Source organism: Saccoglossus kowalevskii, chromosome 7 (genome assembly GCF_978046115.1).
Source record: "Saccoglossus kowalevskii chromosome 7, keSacKowa6.1, whole genome shotgun sequence".
Classification (NCBI taxonomy): domain Eukaryota; kingdom Metazoa; phylum Hemichordata; class Enteropneusta; family Harrimaniidae; genus Saccoglossus; species Saccoglossus kowalevskii.
This window is the reverse complement of record NC_140647.1, coordinates 12,930,592-12,950,290: the sequence shown is the minus strand read 5'-3', so window position 1 is coordinate 12,950,290 and position 19,699 is coordinate 12,930,592. Positions and strand designations below refer to the sequence as shown.

The following is a 19,699-nucleotide window of genomic DNA, read 5'->3' as shown; positions in this document are numbered from 1 at the left end:
GAAACAACTGTATAGACAATTTCAACAAAAAATAGGGAATATTAAATTTCTAATTAATATATCTAATAACCTCATTCATCTAGTCTCTTTTTCGGCCTGGTCTTGCTTTTATTGTTTTGTCTGTTATTATTTTTTTTGTCTGTATTTTCTCTGTGTATTGTGAATTTCTTTACCATTGAAAATAAATAAAAAAAACAATGACGTACGTATGATATGATTCCTATAGTTTTACTGATTTTTTTAACGACATTATTTATGTAGGGTTTTCAACCTGTTGTTGAGTCTAGTGTGACCACGGCAGACGACACCAGTTATATTGATAGATCATCTATCAGTAGCGCGCCCTCGCGAGTTTTTTTTTTTTTTTTAGCTGTCTCAAAAATCAAGATATTGTTTTATTAATATTAATGGTTAATTTATTTGATTTACACAAATTTTATTTAATTCAATATCAATGACATGAAGATTAATGAAATACATTGTTATCATCAGCAAAAATTATAAATGTAAAAAAAAGATGATGATCAAGAAACATCGTTAATGTAAATTAGAAAAAGGAGTAGACCTAAAATGGAAACCTGTACAGGAGGTAAATATATAGTCAGATCATGTAGCAGTTTTTTTGTACTGACATTTTGTGACAGACCCTAGCACAAGGTTGACTCTCTTATCTCACAGTTCTGTAATTAGAGAGCAACATGTTTAATGGTATCGAATGGTTTTCTTAAGTCAATAAAAACACCAAGTGTGTCAAATCCATCGTCATTTCCTTTTTGAAATTTCTGTTTTACGATCAACTAGAGCAAGTTTAGTGCTGTGGTGCTTTCAAAGCCCGTTCTGATTGTCAGAAAGAATTTAGCATACTTCAGGAAAGGCACACAACTGTGTATTTGCAAGCGATTCAAATCATTTGCTGAATACTGGTAAAACGGAGATAGACCTATAGTTACCAAGTTCGTAAACGCATCCTTTTTTGAAAATTTGGTCACTCAGTGCCTTCTTTAATTTGTCAGAAAATACTCCTTTTCACAGCGAACCATTTATAATATGAGCAATAGGCTCGGCAATATACTCTGTTGCCACTTTTGGGGTGGGTACCGTCATCAAGTTTCAAAAAACATAATATGCACAAACTGGATGAAAGAATGGCTCTGAATGCCTTTTGCCACGATAGTCATGAAAGTAGGTATTGCAGACAATCTCAGATTTAAGATGAGGTGAAATTTACAAACAAAATAAGAATCAATCAACGGGTTTGGTAGTTCAAATTTTTAGGGTATCCAACAACCAGTGTTTATTCATTATTTTATTAATGTCCTACCATGTGTTGTAGTTATTGTATGTGCACAATTTCCCATGCATATATGGCAAATAGTGTTTGTTGGAGTCTTGGAGTCTCAAAAACAATTTACAAATCAATTGACAAACCCAGCCCACGTCAATAGGAGCGCACCCCCTTACTTGTATTCCTGGATTCGCCAGTGATACTCGCGGTATTTGTTCCGACTATGTAATTATTTAAGCTTCTTTTCAAGAGGTGTCAAATTACAACTTTCCATTGAACCAAGCAACACGCAGTACTCATTACTGGCTCTTTATTGTGTGGGTTGTTTGTCTGCACGTCTCTATTGAACGAGTTCTGTCTGCTTATGCCTGTTACTGCAACGTCGAGAATGTACGTCGAGTGGGTACGATTGATGTTACTTATCGCACTCACTGCCATGTCAGGTGCGATGACAGAGCGGATGTTATCGAAGAGCAATTTATTTTACTCCAACAATGGTAAGCGAGAGTTTAATGTCATTGGGATAAACTTCCGTGCATTTCGTGTCTCGCCAAGGACTGGCCAGACATACAACACACAATGGAGCGCATTCTTAACCGGTCTCATATGTAAGGTGTGTTTGCTTTTCGCACGGTGTGTGGAGCAATGAACCGTCATGGATTTATTATCATTGGCAAGTTACATGTCTATAGGCAAGTTATAGTCACTGACCATTTCAACGCAGAGTTGTTATATTTTTTGATAAAAAGAGGAAATAACCAAACCGTAAACCAACCAACAATTATAGGTCGTATGGTCACATACATACCGTTTTGATTTATTTACTCTCAATTTATCTGTATTCTCCCGTTAACACGTATATGGCCATTTTTTCGTCACTAGAGGAAATGTTAAGCACCATTGGTGAAGGAGAAAAGACACGTCGACTTAGAACGCTCTTGGATACTGGTAAACCCATTCATATCACTACACCTTCACGTATAATAGAAACTCCATTAACCACTGTACCTGATCTGAACACGAGAATAAAGCCTAGACACGTGGAAGGGTCTCTTGAACATGTGAGTAAACAAGTGAGAAACCGTAAACAATAATATTCAGCATAGGCAGATTAGTTCAGAAACATTCAACGAACCTGTTCGCGCAAAAGGCTGCTTGTTTTGCGAGTGGATAAGAAAATACATTTTTGGGTGAAATGGTTTGCTTTTTGTAAACGTAAATAATTAAATCGTGTATACATTTAGCGTAAGTGCTTCGTTTTGGTTACATCCTCTCCTTTCGAAACGCAAATGCAAAATTACGTGGTTATGACTTGGGTTTTTTTTCCAAAGATTATTTAACAAGAAAGTGCCCCAAAAATAAAAGTGTAACAAAATGGTCATGAAATCTGAAACCATTTTGTCAATGCTATAATGACTATTTCAAGTGAAAGAGAAGCAGACATTCACACGAGTGCAGAGTCGTTATGTCGTGACCTCATCCCCCGAAATCGGAGGAAATACGTTTATTCGGTGCGCGCATGTCTGCCACAGGCTGTAGTGGGGAGGCCATTGCCGTGGTTGTTGTACTATTTGCCTGTCTATTTGCATGCACAATTTATTTGTTATTCGCCACCGATGAGACAATTTTTCTAACGGGGTTTCAAAAAGAGATCATATGACGCTGAAAGTGGTTCAGTGGTGCCATAACCAATATTTGGGAAAGCATATAAACGTACATTGCACAAAAGGTGTTCGACAAAAGCGTTTGATAGTGAGAGGGGTAAGTGGTGAACGAGGAAGTATATATTTGAAAGAAAGCAAAGTTGCAAATTTCACAGTGGAAGAGCACTTTCTAAAGTGAGTCGAGATAGGGTAAAACCAAACAATATTTTTCAAATTAGCTTGGGCTATAAGGATAATGGAAACAAATGCATCATGGGGAGTTATTCCAAGGAGCTATTTTAGTAGATATGGGGGCTTGAAATTTTTATTGAGCTGTAATTATGATCCTGACAAAATGCATTTTTCTTTACCAGCTTTTTATTCTGACATTTTAAGATTTGGTATGAACTATTCTGTCATGGCCCACCCATTAATTCAAATGAGGTCAAATCAGAAATACTGTGGAATAATAGATACATTTTAATTGGTGGAAAAACAGTGTGTTATTTACACTGGCTAAATAATGGGGTAAAGTGCATACAACATTTATTAAATACAGATGGTACTTTTATGTCATATGAACAATTTATAGAGAAAAACACAATTAAGACAGATTTTGTAACTTTTAATGGTATTCTGCACGCAATTCCAGTTTATTGGAAGTCCAAATTAGTTGCTGGAAATATCAATGCGAATTTAACTAAAAAAATAAATGATACAGTTGTTGGTGGTAAAACAAGAGATTTTTATAAGTTATTAGTTGAAAAACATTTTGAAACGCCAACATCCATGTCTAAATATGAAGCAACTGTATATGTGAGTGATGCAATTGATTGGAGATGTATCTGGAAATTGGCGTACGTTACCACAATGGAAGAAAAACTGCGCATTTTTCAGTTCAAAATATTGCATCGAATTTTGGCAACCAACAATTATCTTTTCCAAAATAAAATCCGATTGGACAATTGTTGTAAATATTGTAAACAAAAAGAAACAATTGAACATCTCTTCTGGAAATGTACAACCACAATTTCGTTTTGGAAATTATTTCAAAACTATTGGGGGCTATATCAGGATGTGATGATATAGTTCTAAGTTGTGAACGTATTCTCTTTGGATTTCCCCAAAAATGTATACTATTAAACCATCTTATTTTAATAGGTAAATATGTTTTATATATCTGCCGCTTTACAAATGTAACGCCTTCTCTTGATTATTTTATAAAGATTGTCAAAGAAAAGAAATCTATTGAAAAAAAATGTCTTGAACGAAACAAAGTACGTTTTAAAATGGGGTGCGTTGGCATCGTTGTTGAAATGATCATCCCCTGTACTAAACTTTTTTGTAATGTTTTGTATGTCGTGTCTGTGACGTTTTTACTGTTATGTGAACATTATTAGAAAATAAAATTTTATTTGAAAAAAAAAAAAAATATTTGGGTACCGTAATTCATTTAAAATTAGTAATGTCGCTCGTTGACTACTTCTGCTAATTATATGTGATGCACATCTAAATTTTAAACGTATGTACATTTCCTACTACAACCATTTTATATTTCGATAAAACTTATATGTTCAAATTATTTCAGCAATGTTTTGAATCATCTAGAGATTAGGTAATGTCGAAGTGGATGTTGTACTTCAGAGTAAAGTTTAGTGTTGTATTTTTGGTTTGGCTAGTTTGTTGCAGTAATTCGTATGCAATGCCATATGACGTCATCAACTACTAACTATTATGGGGGAAATAACGACTTGTACTTTCTCTGGAAAAGGGAAATCGACAATTAGATGAAAGTGTAATACTTAATGATATAGAATACGAATTGTACCACAACAGCGTCTACACATATAATCTGAATCAATCTGCGATGTGAACATTACGATATGTAGAATGTGACACTTGATTTGAGTACAAAGTATTGTTGGTGTTATCTATCGCAAATACCATCATGGTTGCTAGTTGTGTGAATTAGTCAATTGCAAATAATCACATGATCACAATGCATTATGGGCAATGAAAGAATGAACGCAAAACAAATGGATGATCGTAACTATTAATATTTCAATAAACAATTCATTGATATTTTTCTTACATTATCAGCCCATCCACGCATACAAAGCTAGTTTCCGGGTAGACGTGTTTGGGAATATTTTTATTTTAGACGTCATTCTAAATCAGTAAGTATGTTGTTATCACTCTCTCTTTTACTTCCACTGTCAACGTTGATCACATGGAAAACCCCAGTTCAATTATTATTATTGTGCGTCGTCTCACCGTAAAATATGTTAACTTTGAGCATACAAGTAACCCAAAATAACCTTTAATTGGGTGGGAATAGAAGAATGTTGTAACAATATGTTATTCTACAATTTGGTGGTACAGTATATTGGAGGGAATGAGTTCAAACAAATCATATGACCAACTGGTTTGAACGTACAATCGGATAACCCGATATATTGCTTCAAATACAATCATAACTTGTGTGATATTGGTTTGTTTGTATATTTGTGACAATCACTCGTGGTGTAGAACATCTACATTAATTGTTAGATTTTCCTTCACATTTTATGCAATTGTCTTATACATTCTTAGAATAACAATATATTCATGTATTATCAAATGTGTGTCTTGGAACATCGGACGCCGATGGGAAGATTTGTTTTTAATCACTATATATTTGCCCCGTTCTCTGTAATACACACTGATTCTAGAATATCGCAATATTACGACACCATATTACAAAAGCACCTCATTGTATTTCGTAATCGAATTGAATACAGCAGTCTGGCGACCACGTTTAATAGACCCCAATTCTATCTATTATATACAGCAGTCTGGCGACCACGTTTAATAGACCCCAATTCTATCTATTATATACAGCGTATATAGCTATTCATATACAACTGTGGTTGCTACATAATCAAAAAATGTTTTATCTATGTATGATATTGGTTTATGAGCTTTTTATTTGTGCTTTTTTTTTTACAGTAACTTGTTTTCATCTGATTATATAGAAAGACACTTCACCTTGACTAATGAAACCATAGTAAGAAAGGTAAATATTAATACTTATAAATTTAGTGAAATATAGTTTGTGGCCGGTTGACTTAACAGCAGCAGCTGCGATTTAAAAGACATCAGGGCTAGATAACAACCGTATATACACAGTATCGTATATGAAAAGAGATTGGGATATCATTGTTATCATTGAATTGAAATAATGCCATAGCTGTTCAACTACTGTAAACCATTATACCTAAAGATTATGCTATTTTTTATTTCAGGGCTCTGAACATTGTTATTACCATGGGAACATCAGAAACTACACTGAGTCATTTGTAGCTTTATCCACGTGTCAAGGAATTCAGTGAGGAATTAAGTTCAATATTGTATAAATTTCAAGTGATTTGACGATTGTATTGTGATCAAATGAGAGTTGTTGTGTTGTGGTGTACCAAACCCGCTTGTTGTACCTGTCGGCTTTAAAATGTAAACACGTAACAATTAATATAATTATTGCTTGTGGCGTTATGAGCATTAATTTATCATTCTGGGAATATTTTGATGTCCTTTAATTGCAATCAGATTTGTTATTTGGGGTGTCAGAACAATACTTGAAGTTTCAAAAGAAACAGAAGTGTTGTTTGCAAATTGTGGGGGAGGCGTCAAATTGTATGAATGGAATGTAAGTATGGGGAAAAGTAGCATTATATCTACTCAATATTCAAATATCGAAGAACACAGAACAACAAACGAGTGACAACTAAATCCCAAAAATGGCCGTGTCTGTGATAACTGAAAACATGCATATATTTTTGGACGTTTATTTCACCATGTGATGAGCCACAAAATAGATTTACCAGTACGAATACTTGCTTATATTATGTTAAACAGGCCATCATTGAAATTATGTTGAGATATTTCGGACAAAACAAACAAATAAATCATGATGACTTTTCATTATTCTTTTGAATAAACACGGCAATCCATTACTCATCTTATTTATTAGTGGTGTATTTGGTGACATCTACAATCATTACGTGATTGAGCCGATAGGAGTACCAATTAAGGTAATTGCGTCATTTTTCAATTTTGTTTTCAACTATAAAATGATCAATATCTGTATGCAATGATAATGTAACGCTATAAAGTTATAGCGTGCCGTAATTTTGCGGTATTTTTCAGGGTATTTTCATCCTACCATATTAGGAAATGCGAGTTCCAAATATGGAATGATTACGCGCGTGCGCGTCCTCTAATAATAAAAACAAACATGGCTGCCACCAGAGTTTGACCGGACTCCGCACATAGAAGTTCGCTGATTCTGTTCTAAGCTTAAGCATTTTGAGTTGCGGCATTCCCATGGTGTATCCTTTGAAGGAAAATATGTATAATAATTAGGTTATTACGATAATACCCTAAAGTATGCACTCAGACAGTACGCTGCGGGTCGGTCGATACTCCAGCTGTACTGTCTTCGTGCATACTCTGAGGTATACTCGTAATAACCTCATAGGAATATGTATATAGTAAATTATAAATAATCAATATTTATGTACTACCCATTTCTGTGCTTGATATATATATACGTAACATATTTATCAACAGACTGGCAAACATTTACATTTAATATATAGCAACAAACTCCAGAGAAAAGTAGGTACGTTATATTTTTTATCTCTACACTCTTTTGACAATAACAACAGTTATTTATTGGAATGATGTATGATTATTATTATTATTATTTAATCGCTGAAATTGGCCTGTTATATTCTCGTTGTTTGGCTCAAATTATAATGTTTAATGACTCTGTGTATCAACTGGGACATCGAAGGCTACAGATGACTGTATTAAGGTGGGTTAAAACAACGTGCCTCCAGTGAAATCTACAATGAATGTTTTCTTTGTTTAATTTCCAGCGACACAGACAAGCAGGGTTTCACACTTCAAACCGCGCAGTTCTCAAGAGAAGGTATGTTATATTTTTTCATGAGTTACACGATCTTACAAAGAGTGAACGAAATTTGTAGTGCGAAAATATTATATAAAGTTATATCGAATACTTCTCGGTACAAATAGACAATAACATGGTCACTCATACTCGTTCTTAGAATAATTTAGCATTTCCGCATTTCAGAGAAAGAGAAGCGTGGGTACAGCTACAAAGTATATCGAACTTATGTTGGTGAATGACAACGCCATGGTACGTATAATAGGGATCAGTCATGGGACAATACTCGGTAACATCATTCAAGCACGTTATTGCAATCATTGTTTTTACAATATTAAACATGCATATTAATTTTGTGATAACTTTACAGTACCGAGTATACGAACAAGACTTAGAAAGAACAACCGATTTTACGAAAACCGTTGCAAACATAGCGGATGGGGTGAGTAAATCAAAACTGAATATATACTATTCAGAGGTAAAAATACAAAGGTAGTGACTTTTGGGAGTTTGACAATTAGAAACCAAAGCATTAGTGAGGTAACGTGTACTAAATATGTTGGTGTGCTGCTGGACCACAAGTTAAATTGGAAAAAACATATTGATCATGTGATGAGCAAAATAAGTGTCAAAGCAGGTATCATATATAAATTAAGAAAAAATGTTCCAAGGCCAACTCTATTATTATTGTATAACTCATTTATTTTGCCACATATTTCATATATGTTAGAAACCTGGGGAAATGCCTATAAAACTCATTTACATCCAATACTAATTATTCAAAAACGAATTGTACGTACTATTTCTGGTTCACCTCCTTTTTCACATACTCTCCCATTGTTTAACAGCTGTAATATACTTGATATATACAAACAACACCAGCTCCAATTAACCCTTTTCGTTTTTGATAGTATTCATGGACATTTTCTTAATTCAATATCCCAACTCTTTCGGCATGCACCCAAAACTTATCATACTAGGTATCAAACCAAAGGAAATTTAATAATTCCAAAGTACCGTATTAATGTAGGTCAATGTTCTATTAAAGATACCGGCCCCAAGCTATGGAACCAGCTACCACAGAATATAAAAGACATTACGTCAAGGAAATTATTTAAGTTAAAAATGAAAAATTAATTGAATAATAATAATAATTATCATCATTATCATTATCACTGTTGTTATTATTATTATTATTATTATTGTTATTATTATTATTATTATTATTATTATTATTATTATTATTATTATCTTCACTTACAGGTTCAGGTTATTATAACTCACCCTCAAAGATAGTGTAATTCATTTTGTTTTTTGAGGAATCAGACTAGATTAGCCAACGGCTATTTCTGGTTCCTATTTTACCTATTTATAATTGATTCTCTAGTTTTGTAAACTACAAGTGTACATTATTAGGTAAAATAAAATATTTGATTGAAAAAAAAACTTTATTGTTATACATGTTTGCTGCTCGGGCACAGGAACGTATACAATTGTACATATGTTATCTATTGCTTTAATAGTATATTTCCAAAGCGTTCACATTGGTCCTGGTTTTATGCAATAACAATATGAGAAAAAATGGAGATTATATCACTATAAAACTCTCTTCCGAAGATAACGACTTTGCCGAAAATAGATGCCAAATTGTTTGAACTACGAACATCGAGTTACGAAAAAATTACAAAAAGCCTCTAACTTTTACAAGACAATGCTCAAATTATAATTTGTTTAATTAACAGATAATCAAACATTGAGTTATGGCAATCTAGATTAAAGTTGGTACAAGCGCGATCGGCGACTACAACAAAATGTTAAAACAAACCGCATGGTCGAAATTGAATTACGGTACGTCGAGGTTTGAACAGATACACAAATCTATGTTGCCCTAACTCGAAGTTTGGTTAACTGTAAACTGAAGATCGAATTATAATTTAGGGCGTGGTTTAAAAACATTGGCGTGGTAATTTTTATGACTCGACAAAAAAAAAACTCGTTGTCGTGAATGTGGTTCAGATTTCATAAGTGGTTTCTGGCGTTGTATATTCTGGGAATGATATAAATATACCATATAGTAGCCATATCAGATTTTATACATATGTCTTTCATTCACTGTATTCAGTTTTACAAAGCACAGATGAACACTCGTATTGCATTGGTTGCCATGGAGACGTGGACATCAGTTGATATGGTGCAAGTTACTGGAGACATATTGGAAACTTTGAACAACTTTCTTAGTTATCGCAGCGAGTACATTGTTGGCCATGTTGATCATGACACTGCACACCTGTTGTCGTTAGTATACTTTCAACGTTCTACTCGTATTATTTCACTCCTGGAACATTCGATATAGTAACAGCGGTTTACTAATTCAAAATTTGCCTTGAATCTGGTTATTTACTAAATGCACTCATTGCTTTCGCTGCAGGGGTAGATACTTCGAGGGTAGCGCAAGTGGTAAAGCAATATACAATGGCATGTGTTCAGATACGGACTCTGGGGGTGTTAGTGAGGTAAGATGTTGATAAGTATTTGCTCGCCATCAGTGCCGGATGCTTTGCACGGATCAATTTATTTACTTAGATATGCACACTTTGCGTTTCACCTGGCAAAAAACATGTCCTGTGTCAAGTTCAAACGCCAAACAAAAATATGGATTTAAATTTTTTTGTTATTTCTTCTGCTTCAAGTGTCTCACAAAAACATCCAATCAAGAAGTTTTATTTTGAACTTTGTCGAAACTCTTAGCTGGCTTAATTAAAGTGTAAATTTGACCTATGACCTCACACATCGTGTTTTTAGGGGAAAATGGAGAAACAATCCCAGTTGCAGTTATTGACAAGAGCTACAATATTGTATTACAGAATATGGATAGCAGTAATCCATCGGTGCTGGGTGCGCTGCTAGCGCATGAAATAGGACACAACATTGGAATGCAGCACGATGATGAAAGTAAGTTGAGATAAACATATTAATTATTTTCCTATTCAATACATGTAAAGAAGTTTTCATAATACCATGTTGAATCTAATGTACGTTGTGTTTTTAAAATGTCTTTGGCACGTTTTGTTGCTAAGAGAGTTCCAAGCGGATTTGTTTATTTTAAAGGAAGCTGTTTCTGTCCAGATCATTTCGGATGTATCATGGATTCCAATATGGGGTAAGTAAACTCATTTTACCAGAGTGATCGGTCGATCGATAATATTCCAATTTTGTTAATGTAATTTATTAGGATTCTAATGATGTTTTATGTACACGTCATCAGATAGCCATCGTCTGTGCTTATCTATACATCACTATGCACAAAGTAGAATTCTGTTTGTCAATGTGAATACCTTGTTAGGTGATATTCACGTCATACAACGTCATTTCTGTCATAACATTGAGCGACAATCAAATGTGCGTTTGTTTATTCGCATACCAGTATTCATCTCTAAATAAACCATGTAGGTCAGCTCGCATTCTATTAGATAAATGGCTTACAAGGGTTGTTTTGCCGATGGTCGGATGGTCACACCGGGGCAGTTGAATGGAGCATAATTTTTTTAATAAACATAATTATGGTATAAATTATATTACAATTCATGGAAACCAAATCACGATAGTATACTGCCTTTCCATATCTATTAAACCAATTCATACTGTCTCTATCAGATTAGAACCTCCTGTACGGTTCACATCCTGCAGTTCTGTAGACTACAGTAATTTTCTGGACAGTGGACTGGGACACTGCTTGTTCAATGTGCCAACACGTGCAAGTATTACATGATATAGATTTTCTATTTTGACATATTCTTGAAAGAACTATGCCACTTTTAATGTTGACAGTGCGAACTGATTAATATATGTGTTACGTTGTTGTATCAGTCAACATGTAGTATAGGCGAGGATTTTGACTTGTGCGTGAACTTCAGTAATGTGTTATATATCTTGAGTCAAATAACTGGTAATTTGTAATGTACATAAATACAAATAAAAGTGATAAATGTCTAAATCAATCAAAACCTTGGAAATATGGAATATCTGACAACAATTCTAGTCACCTCAAGAGACAATCATTTGGGGGACGGGTAACTAGTCGAATCGTATTAGAAATTTAGTAACTGGAATACTGATTGTATTACTGTAGCTGCTTGATTCCCCCTTGTGCGGAAATGGTTTCGTCGAAGATGGCGAAGAATGTGACTGTGGAACATCAGAGGTATGTATTAAGCTAAATCATGCTCACTAGATGCTCATGGTATAACGGTTGTCACAAATTGGGGAATTTAGGCCAAGCAAACTGTCACTGTGAATAAGCAAAGCCTATATAACCACGTACATTCAAGAACGTTCATTGGCCAAATCAAGAAACCCGGGTTTCAATTACTTAGTGTGCACTTAATGAATACCTTGGTATCATATATATTGTTACCAAACACCGAACCAAACTCGAAAACCTGTCCCGCACGCTGATGGAAACTAAACATCATTTAGTATTTGGATTTGACAGCTGCAATATGAAATATACATTTGGAATTTAAAATGTCATCGATTGTATGTTCCCATCGCAGCATGACCATCATAGCATACTTAATTGACGGTTATCAATTTATGTGAAATAGATTTGAGGATCAATATATATTAAATTCAATAACGTCAAAAAGTATTTTTTGTTGATTACGTAATCCGTGAAAAGCAATATGCTTTCTTAGCTATGTATGACAGTCTGCTCTATAATTTATGTCGCTGTTGTTTATTTAATTATGAACAGTCAACTTTACTCATAAGAACTCTTGCAAAAACATATGCCATATTTGTCACCGATGGCATACTTTAAATAGTGCGAGGCATGTTCAGTTGTATTTCATTTATACGACAAATAGAACTTACATTTAGGTAAATTACTTCAAAGTTCCTGTGTTCGCTCGACCCACCATTGACGTATTCTAGTTATCTATTGGCCGATTAACTGCATATTGTCTTGCAATGAACATACTGATTTATTACATACAGGAATGTGAAGACAACCAATGCTGTGTTGACTGTTTGTTGGCATATCATGCTGTCTGCAATGACGGGGAATGTTGCCATAATTGTCAGGTGAGTCTTTACACCTTCAGTTACGCCCTCTGGTGACCATGTGTTGTTATGACGTAAATAGTAAAACTGGTCGTCCGACATAATTAAACAAAAATATGTATTCTATATAACGGCGACAACCAAACAATTGTGTATTTGAAAAAATACGACTTACACCCATCTATTTTTTTAAATCTCACAAACTCTCACTATACGCTGTGACGAACGGGATGATGATGTCATCACACTTGTATCTCTTGTTTAGTTTATGGTTGCTGGTAGTGTATGCAGAGGTGCAGTCGATGAATGCGACATTACGGAAGTGTGTACAGGACGCCACCATCAAGTGAGATATAACAATATTTAACATATGTCAATATGCTCGCATTATGGTGATTAAAATAATGTCTGTCAGTATAGTCACAAAATATATCTTGTGTAATATTACAGTGTCCTGTTGACGTGTACAGACAAGACGGGTCTCAATGTTCCGATAGTGAGGTAAGTGAATTTTGAGGAAAAGAAAGCATGTCAACATGTACATTTCCACAGAAATTATTGTTGTACATTCCTAATTTGTTTACAGGCATATTGTTTTGCTGGTAGTTGTCGGACTCGGGATAACCAATGTAAATATGTTTGGGGAGAAGGTAAGACATGTCCTTGTAGAATCTGATCATGTGCACAACTGATTATTACTTTCAAGTTTTTACATCACTGTTGGAATTTATGTTATACGAATAACTTGGGCATTAGAAACAAATGATAACCTATTTCTTATAAATCTTCTACTAATCGCAAATTCGCGTGAGGAGGGTGCTCATTTTCGTTTCGTTTTTTCACAGAAGCCTACGTATCAAACGACTTGTGTTATACTGAATTTAATGTCATTGGTAACAGAAAGGGAAATTGTGGTAAATCAGGAAGTGAGTGGATTGCGTGCAGAGAAGAGTAAGTTAGACCTGTCATTGAAACGAATTTTGTACGTGATAGTAAACATCTACCATCCTAATTGGTTATTCATCTCATCCTGATTTACAGAGACGTTTTTTGTGGATATTTACTTTGTGATGGCCAGACCAATCTTCCACGTATTGGAACAATAGATTTCATGACATCAGAAGTATTGTATATTGACGGACAGTTTTTATACTGCAAGTAAGGTGATTGGTTACTGTTTAATCTGATTATATGCATACTCGCATAGTGTTTAAAAAATGGTTTTCAAGAAATCACGTTGTTTAATTGAATATGCTATACACAGATTTAGTCTTGACGTAATTTGAAAAAAACAGCTTTCAATTACATTTAATTGCGTGGTATAAATATGGCGTGGTGTTATTTTGAATAAATACATATACTAAAGGATTGTAATGTCAATCATAGGTTTTTGTAAACCACTTTGTTCAATTCGTATATTTTAATTTGGACACACATGTTGTTTGTTGCATTGTTCTCCAAGCGGTGGACAGGTTTCACTGTTAGATGGCAATTTGCTGGGTTACACGTTTGACGGTACTGTATGTAGCGCTGGTAAAGTCTGCATCGCTGCTACATGTACAAATATAAATCAACTGAACGTCACATCGTGTCCAAGTACATCTGATGGACTCGTATGCTCCAGTCATGGGGTAGGTTTAATTCTCCTCCTTTATTGTATACAATAAAAACAGTTATAAGAATTGTGAAACTGGATCGACGTGTATCGAAACAAACATTGAAGAAGACAAAAAATTATGTGCGAACCAAATTCATACCCTTTAAAGACAAAATAGTGTTTTTCAATAAAAAAATCTTCCAGTAAAAAATAATTGTTATCCGTGCGTTGTATTTATAAAAATAACACTTACGCACGTGTCGGGTATGTACTTTTAATTAATATTATGTATTTAGTAATCATGAATGTAATAAACATCAACCATATATGTCAAAAGTTGTAAAAGAAATCAGACAATATACCCCTGAGCTGAAACAACACTATATTTGAGGTTTCCGACAAAGAAACCAAATAGCGGATTGTGGTGACGTCACGTCGCGTCATTAATTTGCATATTTTTACTTAGCAGTCACCTTTTCAACATGTATAAATTATTTTTTTTGGTTTATTTCTAGCAATGTACCCATGACAATACATGTTACTGTGATATAGGCTGGTCTGGAGGGGATTGTTCGATAGCAGACGAGTATGCAGTGACCCTAACGACCGTTGTTAACCCAAGCACTCATGACCACCAACATAACAATGCCACAGCTTTCGCTACCTCATACAACCCAGAAACATCTACCAATCAGAACGACGTGACCGAAACGGAAACACCTCAATATATTTCGAGAACATCGACTATGAGCGGAGGTAACAGTCAGCTTGAATCTGGGACATCTGCAATTTTTGTAACGCCTACAGCTATAACAGTAAAACACACACGTGCTGAAAAAACAACACACGAAGACCGCTCTCTCCCGTTTACTAGCCAGTCGTTAGAACACACATCATCAGAAATTGGATTAAAAATAACTCTCACAGACCAGAAAACTGCAATGGAGAGTAGCCGTGGTGCAGTTCGGAATAATACTTTTGTAACCACTGACGGTGGATTTGAACGAAATATCATCACCACTGTAACCAAAAAAGAAATTGGTCACTCTGACGTCACTCACTTTGACTTTACCAAACAGCAATACACAGCGACGACGTCGAGTAACACCACAGACCAAGATTCTACCAGAACTATAGACGCCAGAGATGATGAAAGATATAATGTTGGTAAGCTAAGGGGCTTAATTTGTTCGATGTTTACACTTTCAGAATTATTGCACAAGCGTTGGTGTTTCTTTGGAAACTGCGTCGACAGCATTTCGGTTTTGGAATCAGTCTAGAGTAAACTTGCATGACAATATGAGTTATGATTATTGTGGAATGTTGTTGAATTGTTGAAATCGTAATCACAACAATGAATTATTTATTGATACAGACAGAAAAATAGGAAACTATGCAATAATTGGTGCAACGATCGGAAGTATAGCCATGGCTGGTGTGATTTGTTTTGTTGTTACGAGTATTGGTTTCAAGTAAGTACTATTCACAAATTGTGAGTTCATAACATAGGTTCATTATTACAGATATTTGAACATACATTGCAATAGGTGTTACGTTATATTACGTTACAACAGAACACACTTTTTTATGATGATATTTTTTATATATTGGATATTCCATTCGAGATGATCGGTAAATGTTTAATGTATTCCATCTACATGTATATGCTTCCTTCCAGTATTCATTATTATAGTCTTACGAGGTACGATTGTTTGTACAAATCAAACTACTTGTTCATAACTGTAATATGTGCGCAACTAATTATGCATCATTAATCCATTTGATTCTAGAGTTAGTCTGAAAAGACAGATACATGTATTTGTTAACATCAATTGTATGGGTGCTTTGTCACATTTTGCGTATTTGATGTGCACCGTATTCACATTACCAAGTCAAAATTATGCCAACATTATGTTAGAAGACGCGGCCGCCGTCACGACCAGGTACTGTTAAAACAACAAATATTCATACTAACGTGATTTACTTATAGGTTGTGGATGCGAACAAGAAGTCGAAAACGGTATATAAGCTCTGAACAAGTGGAATTTGTTGGCAGGCCGATGTTCGACTCACGAGAAAGCACAACGAAAAAGTCCAACAGTGCTGATCACCATACATTATCTCGACCAGAAACAGACGCCACATTGGTGCAAGATATGGAAACAGGTACCAGGTAAAAACAAGCAAAACATGTATTTTGAGTATTCAAAACGAGCTAAGCATTTACATTTCAATGAAATTGACTCAGCAGTATAATTGTAATTATTACTTTTCTGTTTACGTAAAAGTCAACTCAACAATCAGATTTTGGAAAGCATATGAATATACGAATACAGATACAAACAAACGAAAACAAAGCAACTTATTTCACAATGAAGCGGTAGTTTTGTTTTTGAAAAAGCATGTTAGATGAATGTGTATGTTTCGCTGATGATAAGTACTACCTTGAGTACATTTTATTCTGTCAGTATCACAGTGTGTCTAATGAAGGCGTTCCAAATCAAAGCGGTCACTGATATGGCATTCACTATTATTAAACGCAACGTTATTTTCATTTCAGCTCTTTTATGACGGAGGACAAAGTAATAATACCGGACAATGTTCCAAGTATCATAGTGACGGACGAGTCGAATTCAATGTCTACAGCACTGACATCTACTGGTTTGACTACATCGCTTTAAAATTATTGTACAGTTAGATTTATTTCGAAATGTGTTGTTACTCCAGATCACGATTTTAAATGGTAACTTAATTAATTTAACAATAATGTATTATTCTTATAAACAAAAAATAATTGACTCCATCTTACATTTATACATACCAGAATATTACACTTTTACAGCAAGAAAGCGATAGTAACTATTTCATCCCATCGCATTTGTGGTACATTTTAGTTTACTGTAGGAAAAACTGTTGCATCTTATATTTGTACCACGGTTGTATTGAATTGGCCAATGAGTGTTCTATAATGTCCGTGGCTGTACTGAATAAACCATGGTCATGTGAAAGTTTTGACACATAAACCACTAACGCGATTATGCAGTAACCTGATTACTAATTAAATTATATGTATTCACAACAATTTGATTCACCAAAGCCTCCTCCGTCTACAGCTACAGCCATGATACAGGTCACTTGATGGTTATAAACAATGCAGGATGGCAGAAATGCCTGATTTTGTTTTGAAATCTTAGGTTTCCAGATGTATGAAGTTTGAATTAGATCGATCCTGGCAGGCCGCAGATGTAAATCTACAATTCCCCGTTTTGGAACTAAAAAATGGACTTTTGAATGCCTATTTTACCCCCAAATCATAATAAGCGCACAAACAATGTAAGCACTTTAAAAGTAGGGTTATTTTACATTTACATGAACGATGTACCCATAAACTTTCCTAGTACGTAAGTGTCTAAACAATTATATCAAGGATGAATCAACCACAGTGTTATCGGAAAATCATATGTTGACTCCCCATACTACACTCTATATGTATGTGTGACAGGATGACAAGTTATTGGTCAGAAAATAACAGTCAACTGAATACCTGCACAAATAATTTCAAACGAGTATACAGTTGAAAAAACATTCATAGTGACAGTGTGTCTATTTGTATTATTTAGCTGAATTTATCAAAGAAGTGCCATAATAAAATCAAAAAGCTACAAAGCGATATATCTTTCCTTTGTACCAGATTTAAACAAAATCATGGATAAACAAAAGCCCAATCTTGAGTAATGTCAATACTAAATTTGTATAGTTTGGTCCAGGCATGCCTGAGAAGAGGTTGATGATATGTTAATGGTACTTGGAGGATATAAGTTGCCACTAGTTTGTGAAATTCCAATGGAACAAAAACAAATAAACGTATATACCATTGTGTCTTGTCTTTTATCTCAACTACTAACTCGTCAAATCAATTTGTCAGTGTTTTTGACGTTAATTCCTATACATCCTTTTCAGGAGAGATATCATGTGACGTTTACAAAGAATATAACCCAATAATATGTGAACAAGCAAATGCAGCAGTTGTCTGAATATTTGTGTATTATTTTGATACCATTGTTTTCATCAACACCTATGTGGTCTGCTGCTTTATTTTTCCATTCGAGTTTTCATTTCACTTGAACAAAGAAATTCCACACAAAGTTGTGTAGATCCCGAACATCAATTTGTTTTTGGAAAGATCTCAGACAAAGGATGTATATGAGACCATCTGGCTAATAATCGTCTGTATTACGTGTGTAGCTGTACTTAAATATGTTTAAATCACTGAGTGATTAACAAAGAAGTTTGATCGATTAAAAGTGTGTTATTTGTTGTTGGCATGGCATGCGATGTGTATACACGGACCTCGAACTGTGTTTTTTTTCATTTTTTAACATAGCATCGAGCATTATCTTTTTCCGCAATCAAAACTTTGCAAGACTTATTGCGTTCTGTGTTGACAATGGTCAGAACAAGTGATATTGATAATAATAATTATTGAGCTACACATGTTTTTTTCAGTGTTCTAGGAGTTCCGGTAAACACGGTTTCTTGTTTTTCTTGATACGTCTGTTTCTGGTCGTGTAGACATTATGAGAAACGAATTGCACTATATGTTATTGCACACAATTATATTCAATTATAATCAACGAAGGTAATTTTACAAGTGCTTTCGAGATTGAATAGATCATCATCAATACCGAGTGTTACATATATGGTTTGTGAATTGGGAAGAAACATACTATTGACAGAGAATGTGGCATTTCAACTCATTCATAGAGTAATAATGAATCACACCAAGGGTTAGCTGTGTATGGCCATTTGCTGTGAAACACAAAGACGTTTATTGTCTACTAACAATGTTCATTAAATTATTTATCTATCTCTCTATCGGTATTTCAGATTGTTTAGTCTGAATTGAACGTCTACATGATTAATCACATTACCATAGCTTTGTTGAAACTTCACGACAATATATTTTGAATCATGCTTAAAAATTGAGAGAAATCTAGCTTCAGAAATGTTAAAGCTTTTATTTTTGTGAATAAGTGTGAAAATTCACTGAATTCTCACATGAACTTGAGAACTTTAAAATTTCGAGTCGAAGAGTGTACGTGCACAAATGTTTTAACCAAATTAAAATACAGTCATGAGAACATTACCATCATGACTGTGAT

At 34.5% G+C, this 19,699-nt stretch overlaps 1 protein-coding gene across 1 annotated transcript; it reads left to right on the top strand.

Moving 5' to 3' along the window:
* The first annotated feature begins 1,605 nt into the window (after nucleotides 1-1,605).
* On the top strand, nucleotides 1,606-18,414 carry LOC144364515 (disintegrin and metalloproteinase domain-containing protein 11-like). Its single transcript, XM_085501782.1, has 27 exons — nucleotides 1,606-1,782; nucleotides 2,168-2,346; nucleotides 5,029-5,105; nucleotides 5,917-5,983; nucleotides 6,213-6,295; nucleotides 6,938-6,998; nucleotides 7,537-7,588; nucleotides 7,848-7,900; nucleotides 8,066-8,131; nucleotides 8,250-8,321; nucleotides 10,002-10,174; nucleotides 10,308-10,392; nucleotides 10,744-10,831; nucleotides 10,988-11,039; nucleotides 11,534-11,633; nucleotides 12,009-12,080; nucleotides 12,875-12,961; nucleotides 13,206-13,286; nucleotides 13,391-13,441; nucleotides 13,527-13,590; nucleotides 13,786-13,891; nucleotides 13,982-14,098; nucleotides 14,403-14,571; nucleotides 15,053-15,704; nucleotides 15,913-16,009; nucleotides 16,528-16,710; nucleotides 17,098-18,414. Exons 1-27 carry the CDS (start codon nucleotides 1,650-1,652, stop codon nucleotides 17,216-17,218), a joined length of 3,141 nt encoding a protein of 1,046 aa, XP_085357908.1. The 5' UTR covers nucleotides 1,606-1,649; the 3' UTR covers nucleotides 17,219-18,414.
* Nucleotides 18,415-19,699: the final 1,285 nt, after the last annotated feature.